General features: G+C 38.4%; 1 protein-coding gene across 7 annotated transcripts in view; it reads left to right on the top strand.

Annotated features, from left to right (window-relative positions):
• FRRS1 (ferric chelate reductase 1) overlaps positions 1-11,674 on the top strand; it is a 33,934-nt gene extending 22,260 nt beyond the window's left edge. For all 7 annotated transcript variants that reach the window (XM_086754035.1, XM_086754034.1, XM_086754030.1 and 4 more), the window contains 9 exons: positions 487-634; positions 1,171-1,287; positions 2,086-2,201; positions 2,503-2,589; positions 3,548-3,645; positions 3,815-3,873; positions 4,592-4,735; positions 5,888-5,949; positions 6,055-11,674. In XM_086754035.1, the coding sequence (XP_086610161.1) occupies positions 487-634; positions 1,171-1,287; positions 2,086-2,201; positions 2,503-2,589; positions 3,548-3,645; positions 3,815-3,873; positions 4,592-4,735; positions 5,888-5,949; positions 6,055-6,147 (924 nt within the window). In that variant the 3' untranslated portion in view covers positions 6,148-11,674. The remainder of the gene's footprint in view (positions 1-486; positions 635-1,170; positions 1,288-2,085; positions 2,202-2,502; positions 2,590-3,547; positions 3,646-3,814; positions 3,874-4,591; positions 4,736-5,887; positions 5,950-6,054) is intronic.
• The last annotated feature ends 1,011 nt before the right edge of the window (positions 11,675-12,685 follow it).

The raw sequence follows: 12,685 nt of genomic DNA on the forward strand, positions 1-12,685 counted from the left end.
TTTGTGTTTTTTATATGGCACAGCAGCTGTAAATAGTAAGATGGATCCATAGTTCTTTACAGTGAGATTGTCTGGGCTCTTACTTCCTAGTAAATGTTACCTTTGGAAGTCTAACTTTTAAAAATAAGTCGCATGGTGAGAGCTTACTCTGTTGAGGAACTTTTATGCCCATAACTCTTTCCCTTTGCTGGGGCTGCAGTTGCAATTGATATATCTTGTGTTAAAGGTTGGAAGGGAAAGGGAGAGCCTTATGAGCTGGAAAGATTGGTGGTAATAAGTCCAACCCTTATATTGCTGTGTTGACTTACTGGTATACCTTCTAAGTTGGTATGCAAGAGATTTTTATCACGCTCCTCACCCCCACCCCAATCATTGCCATTCTTTCCTTGTGCACCAGTGACATTCTTGTCTTTTGCAGGGTTATGTTTAAGCTGATTACTCTGTCAGTCTGAAAAGACGGGGTATTAAATGTCTCCTGTTTCACAGAATGCCCTTGAAGATGTGTCATGGAGGCTTGTGGATGGTGTTCTTCAGTGTTCTTTCAGAAGGAGTATTCGTCTTCCTGCTTATAAAGGGAGATTTAATCTGGATGCCAGTTACTACATCTTTCTAGCAGATGGGGAAGCGAATGAAGGTAAACTTGATTTACGTATGGTTGCTTTTCTTTAAACAGCTCTAAATGAGTTAGTAACCCTTATGTAAGGGCTTAGCTGAGAATTGGTATCTGAACTAAGATTTTCGAGTTTGAGGCACTTAGTTCATTCATCTTTACTGCCTCTCTGGATCGTGACTTTGGTTTTGGAAGTTACAGTAAACTTACTCATGTATGTGTGTTGTATGCCCACTTGATGCTAGGAACTATTAGCTTCTAGCTGGCCACATCTTTTTAAAATGGAGACTGGTATCAAAGGGAACTATTCTTCATGTCTTGTGCATGTGGTGGAGAAAGCTATTTTCTGTAGAGGGGTAAGTTGGTTCTTTTACATTAAGTATGCAAGACAGCTTAGATGACATCTTAGGTTCTTACCATATTGTGTGTCGGAAATTTAGTTTGTACGGTTATGCTCAGTGGTCACAAAAGGGCTTGAATTCATGAATAAGGAGTGGGCATACTTACAAGTGCAGTGCCTTTTGTCACCCATAAATAAACCACTTCATGTCACTACCTAGGTGGACTAATATACAAACATCGTCGTCAGCCTCTGATTACCAATGGAATATACAATGTCACAGATCTTCCTCAGGATGTTGGAGGTTCCCGGTCCCCACGGCTTATGAAAGCTCATGGTAAGCTGCAACATCTAGTTTTGTCTTCCAGTTCTAGATTTGCTGAGACTGGAGAGTTAAGTTTTCCTCCTTATTGCAGAGTAGGTATTTCCTTGTGTCTTTCTGGCACTTGTGTTACATGTATACCGTTGGCTAGCAAGATCTGAGACTGTGAAGACAGAGTAAAGTTGTTATTAATTTTAAATTTCAATAACAGTGTTATAAGATTCTTTTTGCCCAGGAAAATGAACCTGTATTTGCCTTTTCTCTTAAATTTATAATTAGGATTTGTTTCTGTTTACCTTTTTCTCTCTAGTTTAATTTGTTCTAGTTGCATTATTGGTTTAATTCTATTTGAAATGAGGAATCCCTCAACTGATGATCCAGAGCCACTGAAGTTAATGAGACCTTTTTCTCTCACAGTATTGAACTTTTAAAGCAGGCCCATGAGAGAACCATCACTCGTTCTTTGTCAAACAAATAGTAAGAAATGTCACGTTTCATCCTCTGATGTCTAAGTTGGTGACAGAACAGCATCTCTCACCAGTATGTACTGACTGTACTGGTGCGTATGAAACCGGCAGTAGCCAGCACTGCTCTGTCGTGCTGTGTGGGCATAGTGTGATTACCTTTTGTATGGATGTTTCTGCCCTCTAGCCAAATAAATTATATGAAATTGTCTGAACCAGATGAATAAAAACTTACCACTTGTAAATTCTGGCCATATGCATACGGACTAAACTATTGCGTCGTCTTTCAAGCTGTATTCACATGCAGCTAAATTGCTCATGTTTACCTTGTATTTTTTTCAATTTTCAGGAGCATTAATGTTTGTTGCTTGGATTACCACAGTTAGTATTGGTGTTATTGTTGCACGATTCTTCAAACCTGTCTGGTCTTATTCGTTCTTGTTTGGAAAGGAGATGTGGTTTCAGGTGGGCAAAATCTCCCCATATCTCCAGCTGTATTTTCTAGCTTTATTGTAGGCAGAGTTCTAAACCTACTAGAAACCTACTGTTTCTCCAAGAAATAGGAGATTAAACTTTGGTGTGATTTTTATCTTTCTTTGATCTTACAAAGTGGAACAATTACAAATCAGAAGTTCACCTGCTTTGCTAGTAAAAGCAAAGTCCAGAGGACACCAAGAACATCTTTAACTGTAGATCTGTTAAATGTATTTTAATGGTGTATTAAGGAAGCTGTAGAGTTTCTAAAAAGCAAACTTAATTTTTCTAGGTGCATCGTATGCTTATGTTGACCACAGTCATGCTTACAAGCATTTCTTTTGTTTTGCCTTTTGTATACCGAGGAGGTTGGAGTCAAGTAAGTGTGTGCTTTTATTTTGTTTGTTAACTCAAATGTAAAGGTTGAACCAAATGAATGAGACAGAGGTCTACTGATGACTAACATGTTACAACTGTTCCCAAGGAAATTGCTGTGAAAGCTGTCCTTAAGTAAGTTGATTTCAAATCCTAGTAAGACAGAGAAGGAATGTTGTCTCCTTTAACTACAATTGAAAAACTTCGGTACTTTTTCTTCCTTCCTCTTTCTCTTAAATAAAGTCTTTGCTCACTGTTTCTTTATGTACTAAATTGGTCGTCTTCCCATTTCTTTAGAGAACTTGAATTTGGGAGTGGAGCGAGGATGGGATGGCTGACATTAATGTAGTAAAGCTGCTGGGAATAAATGTTGTTATGAACTTGAACTTGAGTAACTGTAGCCAGTGATTAAGCTTAGTCTGAAACATTAGATAGATAGGAATTGTATACCTGTTGCTGTCACCTGTATAATACTTGGTGCAAGGTGATGTCAGAAACTGGAAAATCTAGAGAGTATATGAATTAAAGGTGGGAGAATGTGGTCACAGGTATGAGCTAGGAGTGAGGGAAATGAAATAAAATATTTTGAGGTTAAGGTTAGAACAGATAGGATGAGAGGAGAGACCACTGCTGGGAGGAGTTATGAAGTAGGCCTCTCCTGCAGACACGGGATTGAGGATGAAGAGCTTGGAGCATAGTGTTGGCAGTCATACTGCACTCTGCTCTTCAGCTGGTAGAATTTCTCAATATAGCAAAAAGGTGGGACAAACCCTGGGCAAACTTAGCAGTCCATCCAGCTGCAGGGTGGCTTACTTTGTGCTGTCACCTCTGCCAGTCTAAACACAGTGCTGCTCCACCATTGTAACTAATGCAAGCATAAATAAAACTATCAACTTTTTTTTTGTATTTTTTTCTGTATCTTTATATAAATACGATATTAAAGAAAAATATCCTGTGTTTAGCAAGCAGGTTTTCATCCTTATCTTGGCTGTACCGTGATGGCTCTGACAATCTTTCAACCACTTATGGCAGGCTTCAGACCATCTCATCATGCGCCAAGGTACTTCCAACTAACTCATTAAGTTACAACCACAGGAATTAAATATGCCTATTTCTTTAAAAATTCTTTGCACATTGAAAAAATACTTTTAAAGTAGGTAACAATGGTTTGTTTGTTTTTTCCCCTCCCAAACTATGTAATCAATAAAATGCTTTTTGTTATTTTGTAGGAGGCAATTGTTTAACTGGTTTCACTGGAGTACTGGTACAACAGCTAGGATACTAGCTGGTGAGTAGGAGTAATAGTTGTAACTCCTTTTAAAGTGATTTAAAGGAACTTTGTTCACTGTTTGGGCTATTGCTTGTCTAAAATCTCTATGAACATCCAGTCCAGGCATCGCTGAAAGCTTCTTTTTCTTGTTGACCGTCTTCTGTGTGAGTTTTAAGTGGCCATCAGTTACAGCTTTAGGGAGAAAAAGTGACTATATAAAACCAAAGAGATTACAGAGATTTTTCAGATTTGCCTGTCATGAGGACCTGTTCTTATCTTGAATAATTTGTTTTTGTCTTGGAAGTTTTGAGGATAGTGTTCTTACAGTAATGTAGTTCAATGTTATTTAACAGGAGAGGGGAAACTTGCAGAACCAGAAGCTGGGCTTAATTCTATTAACAGTGACAAGTTTCCACAGGCAGCTTAAGCATAAATGTGCCTGTGGTCTTGTTGACAGAGTCACAAATGCTAGTGTTTGTGTAATTGGGATGTGATAGGGTACTGAGCAGGACAAAAACTATTTTGGCCTTTTGCTTTTCTCCCCACCTTCCCCCTCACACTACCCAAAAAAAAAAAAAAAAAAAAAAAAGCTTTTAGCTGCGTGGACTCCTTTAATCTAATTTCTCCAAGCAGTTGTAGGCAGTTCATGGGAAATCTGTTGCCAAAGGTATTGAGAGCATTTTTTTAATTACTCTGACGCAGCACAGTGTCTTTTTATCTTATTTTTACTGACTAGTGGTGACTATGTTCTTGGGAATGGATCTACCAGCACTTGACCTACCAGACCCATGGGACACCTATACAATGATTGGTTTTGTAGCTTGGCACGTCGGTATTGATGTTCTTCTAGAAATACACAGCTACTGTCTCATACGTAAAGGTACAAACCCAAAAAAACTCCTGTTGTTACCTTGTTTGCTGAGGATTGTGCAAAAAAATGTAACAGTGCATTGAATTTCAGGAGGTGTTCTTTGGCCTCTAACTTGGAAGCGGAAAGGGAATAACTCTTAAGTAATAGTGCCATATCTTCTGTACAAACTAATATGGGAGCAAACCAGTTTTTAAGACCAGAGTGTTCTAGAAAAATTGTTTTCGTGCCATTTTAAATGGCTGCCTCTCATTTCTCAAACTACAGTTCATGGGGGCACACTGAAATGCTAAGTATTTTCCAAGAGTCTATCACTACTTGCTATGATTTTTATTCCAGGTGGATAGGTAAATTCCAGTTTAATTAGTGCAGATTTAGTCTGCATTTTATTGTGACAAATTACTGGTATAAATGTCTGTTACTGCATGAGCAAAATGATCAGAAACCTGAATACAAACACTTGTAATTTTGACTGAACACAGGAATGAAGGTGAAATCCGGACTCCAATATGTCTAGTGAAGACTGGTAGTAACTTAATCAGAAATTCTTATCTCTGCTGTGCTGGTTGGTGTCACCGAGAGGAGATGACTGTGCACATGTAAATGACCTGTATCTAAGGCAGAGATGAGATATCTGCAGAACTGAAGAAGCATAATTAGTTAAGAGGCTGTGTAAGGTGGCACATGGAGAAGGAGTGATTATAAAAGCTGTGAATTTAAATATAACTGCGGTAATTTCATGTTCATTTCTTGTAAGTAATGTTTAAACAATGATGTTCTCATGTTGGCTAATGGAAAATACTTCTTGATGAAATCAAGTTATCTTAAAATGAAAAGGAAGAGGTTTTAAATCAAACAAATGTTTTGTTCAGCTCAAAACTCAGTGTTCTGATGATTCACTCCTGCAAAAGAAAAAATGTTTTGCCACTTCAGTGTCCAGAAGTTACTTTTTGTAGGTCAACTCCAGAATAATTTTCACTTGTGCTGTGGGTGTGACAGTACAGATCATGAAATGTCAAATGAGACTTCCGAGTGCTTTTCAAATTTGATGCTGTTTAAGACTTAGTTCCTTAGTCACAGGAACAAGACTTCTGCAGTATAAAAATGAGACTCCCCCTTTCTCTTAAAAGTGGACTTAACTTTTTTTTTTCTTCTGACTAACAGTTGAAGTGATAGAGGATGACCGAGTACAGATACTGCAATCACTCACATCTGCAGAAGCAGAGGCAAGTCAAAATTTTGTAAATAACTACTGTGAGATGGGATGGTTCTTTCTTTACACCCGTAAAAACACTGACATTTCTATGGCTTTTCTTCCCCTTCTCTTGCAGGGTCGTCTGTTTAAACAGATTGTGTTAACCATCTATGTCTGTGGAAATATAGTATTCCTCATTGCTTTCCTGGCAGCCATCAACCAAATATGAAAGAAGTTGTTGAGAATTTTGTGATGAAATATTGTGCAGTTGAAAAACCTATAAGGAATGCTTTCTGTTGCAACTTTTCTCTCAACATCTCCCTGAAGATGTATTTGAAGAATGATAGCACATGTGCTTCATGCTCAGTGTTAGGGAGAACTTGAATTCAAATCTATAGAAGGATGCTGCAGTCCTGAAAAAGCTGTCTTCTGATGGGACTTTTAATAGGAGTCTTTGCCTAAGTAAGGAATGAAGTCTCTATTTTTTAAGTGCAGTAATTAAGTTGATTTAAGCTCAAAGGTTAAGACTACTGAGATGATGTGCTGAAAATGCTGTTTTGATAGTCAGTTCCCAAAACTTTTTGAGAGTATTCTTGGGAAAACTGGAAAGATTGATCCAGAATCTATCATATCTGTTCACTTTACTGTGTTCTAATGACATGTAATGTGACGATGTCCTGCTCGTGACAGTTTTGTGCATTAAAAAACCCAACCCAACTGTCACAAATGCAGGTTGATGCATGAGTTAAATGCTTTTGTCTATCTTTGCAGTTAAAGGCAAAAAATACTCTCTCTGCTCTAAGAGCAGTACACTTACACAAGCATATGAGTTTGAAAACTTCAGTCCTTTAGTAAAATCACAATTTGCCTCACCCAAAATACTGTTCTGTCCCATCACAGTGAGTGCTTCTAAACTATAAAGAGAAAATATGTTTGCAATAGAAGTGCATTAAGACCAGTTGTACTTATTCAAAACTCAAATGGGAAGAACCTATCTGTGTGTATAGATTTCTGTGTTTTACTGTCTTTGGTTGCTTGTGGCTTCTGAATTACTTTTCTGTGTGAATAAGATGGATTTATGCCACTTGATGCTTAAATGGAAGAGAAAGTACTTGCTCAGGAATGTTGCAGTTGTATTTGCACTGTTGAGTGAAATGTAGATTAGGAGTCAGTTTGACTTCAGGAAAAGCAGCTTCTGTTAACTGAGAGTCCTTTGAGCTGGCCTATCTAGATCTGTCTTTATAAGAATATGGGAGAACGTATTTTTTTTTTTTAGTCAACAAAAGATTTATCTAAATTTATGAACTAGGTACATGGAATGGAAAGAAACTATATAGTTTAACTTTTTTGGTTCGTGGTTTGCCTAAGTATGTATGGGAGGAAACTCGTGAAATGGCATCTGAGAAATGAACCCTTAATGTGCTGTGCAGTGCTTTGCATTTGTGTTTTTGCAGCTCTGGACAGTTAGCTTCCACATTTCTTCATTTTTGAATATGGAAAGTATTGACTTTTTGGTTTTAACACTTCAAAATACTACCTTCAGCCTAGGGCTACTAAGCTATCTGGGAATGAAGGTGTTGGAGTGGTGGATAGAATAGTAAATACTGAGGCCTGGCTTGGTATAGACTATTACAGCAACTTCTCTCTGCCACCTGATGGTCAGCTCTAAAATACTTGTACATGTGGCTCAGGTAGTGGTTCTCTCCATTTTATTAAAGCTGTCTATTTCTGTCTCTTCCTACACCTGCCCAAATCCACAGTGCAGCCTGTTGCAGGGACAAGTCATATTCAGAAAGCTGCAAGTTTGTTTGTAGTCAGTGATCTTTTTGGCCCTTCAAATAACTGGTTTAGCCATAAGGGCATTTATAGAGCTGGGGTTAATGCCTTTATCAGCTGCAGCAGCTGAATACAAGTGCGTTTAAGTTGAATCATCCCCTTTCCTCCTGAAAGTGGGAGAAGTCATGTGCAGACTGGGAAAGGTGGAATGTGAAGAAATACGGCAAAATGCAGGCTGAAGGGCAAGATGTATATGGCTAATTGTCTGGGGTTGTGGGTTTTTAAGAGAACTCTGATCTCAAAAGCCTGGAAATCACAGGCTCATCTACTGCTAAAGTTCTGGGGGACTCTCGTATACCGTGAGTTTAGAGAAGAAAATCTCTCAGCCTGGGCACAATTAATGGCTTTTTAATTTTAAGTCAGTGCTGGATTCTTCCTGTAATACAATAGCTGTGCTGTGTGTTGTTTCATTTGCATGTGACAGTGAACATGGGGTTTTTAAATCATGAGTGTAAATATCTTAATAAAAGTTTTTCTCTTTTTAGCAAAGGTGAAAACACTATCAAATAGAAGCTAGAAAAGAATAGTCTTGCCTAGCAGCAAAATGGATTGTCTGTTTTCTTTGTAGATGTTTTTTTATAAATTAAAGCTTTCTAAATGCTTCTTGGAAAAACTCTTACTGAAACTGAATCTTGAAATAGTTTCTCTCTGTAATGCAGAGTTTCTTTTCCTCAAGAAGGAAAAAAGTTGGCAGAATTGTCAGTTGCTCTTTGGATAACTTGTTCCTTCCCACTGCTGCAATATTGCCTGGTTTCTTAATTGAGGCCTTATGTGCAGCGTCGCAAATTACTTGATGGAAAGACTTGTTAATTTTGTGCCATTTTTCCTCACACCACTGCCCTGCCCTCTTCTTGCGTATCTAGGAAGAGGAAGCAACGTGTCATTGTATTCTAGTGACTTCCAAAGTTTCCAGTATACTCTTTTTGGAAAAAAAAAAAAAGAAGAAAAAAGTCTACAGAAGTGTTTGATAACAGCAGGAAAATAGGTGACAGGCAGTTTGGTTCTAGAGACAATATTGGCTGTTGTGTATATATATTTTTTTTTTTCTTGCATGATAAACTGTTGTATAGAAGAAAATTTCCATTGCTTTGCTTCATAAAGGAATCCCACTAAAGTCAAGAAAACTTCTTCACAAGAAGAGATCGAGAAGGTTTCAGTGTTCTCTCTTACTCTCAGGTTAAACTTGTGACGACAAATGAACATTACCATATTGCTGTTCGGATTCTTCTAGACGGGCAAACACTCCCAGTCAAGTAGAAACTTGTGATCAGTCTCACAACCAGTCGTTTACTGTCTTAAATGAGTTGTTAGGTGCAGCCTCCAAATACTGGTCTTGACTTAACTGCAAATCATGTTTCTTCCATATGTTTTGAATTAAAACTAACTGATGCAAATAGCTCAAATGCAATGGAATTCACTGCTGCTTTGCTTTACTTGAAATATTTCTTTTGCTAGCAGACATACGGGCTGCAGAATGAACTAAGAAAAGGTGTGCTTTGTTTCTCTCCCTTACACTGAACCCTACACTTTTCTGTTCTGTCAAAAATCACAAGATGAGGAGACTTCATATTCAGTGTAACAATGCCTATGTTTTTCCTGTACGCAGGTTTGGGAAGGCTAGAGATTGCCTGCCTTCTGTTTTCCATTTCTGTCACAGTGGGTAACACTACGGGGCGCTCTTGTTCAAATAACAGGATTTTTATTTCGCTTGCTTTGTTTAATCTGTCAGGGAGAGGTTCAGAGATGTAACGCATGTCCAGACCAGAAAGTGTTCCTAGATAAACTGATGAGAAAAATTCTCAAGCTTTATTAAGAAACTTGATCTTTAAATTCAAGCCAGCTTATACAGATAGACATTATGGAACGGGTGTTTATTTGATGTCTGTGCTTAAGCTTTTATTTGAACAGTTACAGCCTATTTTCTTTTGCTGTGTGTGTAAACTGCTCTATGTGGGTACATCCCTTTCCAGACAACGTAAGATGAATGGCAATCATCAAGGAAAAATTGCAGTCTTCTGCATTTCAATGCAGAAGTCATCTCAGTGATTTTAGACCTTCAGTGCAGACTGAAGAAAGAGAGACTCCCAATGAATAGAAGGATGGTTAAGAGGGATGACTTGCTAGTAATTCTGAGAAATTCTTTGCTCACATCATCTGATCCCAGCTTCTCGAAGGGGTTTGTGTAAAGCGGGGAGCTGTTCCATTCACTTACCTGAGGGAGTTGCACAGCAGAATCAGCACAGGACAAGTGCTTCAGAACACGCTTGGTACCATGTGTGTTAGCTCATACATGAGCTAATTCAGCTACTGATGCTTCTGTTGGTCTTTCTTGTGCTGTGCAGAAGTGACTTTATGTATTGCAAACCACAAAAGCTGAACATTGATGTCACATGGAGCCAGGTATCTATGATAGTCATCCTGGAGAAATGATACTGCACTAAGAAGGATTCCAGCTTCGGCTTTGTTTCAGGGAAACTTCTGTCTTGCTGGACCTTAGAAATCATTTGGCTTTAATGATGAATTGGAATTTTGCATTGCATACTGGCATGTGAAAAAGATTATTTATTTTCTTGCAATTCTGTTCTTGTTGATATGGGATGTGGGAAGGCTCTGGGGCTGCAGCATTCAGATGGTGAGCATCCCTGCTTCCCTGAAGCACGTAATTCTTGAGTACTCCATTTTGTGTCCCTGTTCCTCCAAATTAATGACCTGATATTCATGCTGCTACATAGCTAGTGTATTAGTGTGGGACAGTTCAGATACATCTGGCACAAATGGAATGGTTTTAATATACGCGACATCAGAATTGCCACATGGCAAAGCAGAGATCCAGCAGAGCCCAGTACTGTCTCCAGAAGAGGCACTAATCAGAGCTTAGAGCAAGAGATGTTACAAGACTGCAGTGATATTCTCTTCTCTTTGGTACTTGCTAGAATCTGTGCAAGGGTCACCTACGCTAGAAACTGCAGCTGGATTATGATCTATTGTAGTGAGGGGATTTTATCTATGAAGTGTGCAATGAATTATTTTTAAAAAAATCTGTTAATGCTTTTGCCCTCCCATTTAATTAGTCATTGTACAAAACTGCTGCTTGCTTTTGTTATAAGCCTACTTTTTGATATTGTTGTTTAATGATGTGTATTTTGTTTTTACCTTCCTGTCTTGATCACGGTTCTCTAGGCCTCTCGTGTGTGTGCCTTACTGTCTTTTTCCCTGTATCACTGCTGTATTATGTAGCCATTTCACACTTCTGATAATCTTCATTAACTTTCTCAATTTGTCTCTTTGGAGATGGGCTGACCAAACTCTATTCAATTTGTACATACGAAGTGCTTTGACACAGTTGTGTCTTCATTTGTTTTCCATGCCTTTGCTAATGAGTCCTAAAGTTCTCTTCATTTTCATGGCTTCTAAGCATGGATTTGATATTTTTCAGTTGGTATTTAACAGCTACTTCTTGTGCTGTGTATGGTTAGGGTTATTTTGATTGATTTTATTTTTATTTTTATTTTTTTCATTTCATATATTGGTAGTTCACATGTAGATTTACTACACATTCACTGTTGTGGCGTCTCTTTTCAGTCTCCTTTCTTTTAAACTACTTTGAATAACATTATGTTAGCAGCAGCATTTTTACCCACTTTTCCAGATCACTTAAGTTGAATAGCACAGATTATTGGAGAAGGCAGGGGATGAGTGTCCATAGAAATCTGCTGCTGTTAGAAAAATGGCTCATGACTACTTCATATCACTCTCCTACTCTCTCAGTTTATGGTGTAAACTGTTAACAATCTTTGAGAAGATGTAAAAATAAATTTAAAAAACCCCCAACAGTTGAAGGCAACTCCCTTTGCTCTTAGAATCCACAAAAATAGAACAAACATGAGGGGAGAAAAAAGCCCACACTATAAAACCAAAAAGACCCAGAATAGACATAGAGAAAGCATAATATAGTTAAATTTATTTGTTCTTATCTAGTATTCCACTGTCCAGGTAACATCTCTGACAAGTCCTAAAATTTGAGATTATTACCCACTTCAGACTGGGAGCCACCAAGTGTTTTAGAGGCTACGAGTCAGCTGATTACTACCATTGTGCCTCAGTATGAGGTAGTAGCTTCAGTTTCCTGCTTTGAAACAAGGAAGACCAGCAAAAAAGTTATGGTTGTCTTTTGCTGGTGCATAATTTGAGTCTCCTATACTATAATAACACAACCTGAGCTTTATCTGTTTGTTAATTCAAATCAGGCTAAGACCTAGCAAAATAAAGCTATCATACTGATTTGAATATAAGGATATAATGCTAGGAGGCACTTTTCCCCCTCCCCAAGAAATATGTGCTGGAAAAATCTGACTTGTGTGTGGTTTTTCCAGGTGTAATTGTAGCTTATGGCTGCTTTAAGGGCCCAAGCTTCTCCAGTGTGTGGAAAGAATTAACCTGTTCCTTGGTGGGAGCCTTGGAGCTTGCTGAAGAGCTGTGCCCAGCAGTGGCTGCACCTACAACAGATCTTCTGTTGCAGCTCTAGGACAAGCCATTGGCAACTCAGTATTTCTCATGGGAGATTGGCACTAATTTTAGGTTTGCCAGCCAACTGAATCTCATATACGAAGCAATTTTGGTGGGATTTTTTTGCTTGTTTGGGTTTTTTTTTGGTTTGGAGTTGTGGTTTTTTTTGTGGGTTGGTTTGTTTGGGTTTTTTTTTTTTTTTTTTTTTTTTTTTTTGATGGACAGCCTGCCTGGAAAAGCAGGGCTTTCTGAATAAGCTAGGATGTGAAACCATAATTGGGGGAGGTCAGGCTGTTCATAGTGTTACGAACAGGACTGATCTGTGAGATGATGGGTGGGCAGCATGTATGTGGCATGGGGAAGGGAGCAGGGTCTGAGGATGGCTATATTGTCATATGTAAAATAGAAGGGGGGTGGACTGTGGA

This window comes from Chlamydotis macqueenii, chromosome 8 (genome assembly GCF_036417535.1).
Source record: "Chlamydotis macqueenii isolate bChlMac1 chromosome 8, bChlMac1.mat, whole genome shotgun sequence".
NCBI classification, from domain to species: Eukaryota; Metazoa; Chordata; class Aves; order Otidiformes; family Otididae; genus Chlamydotis; species Chlamydotis macqueenii.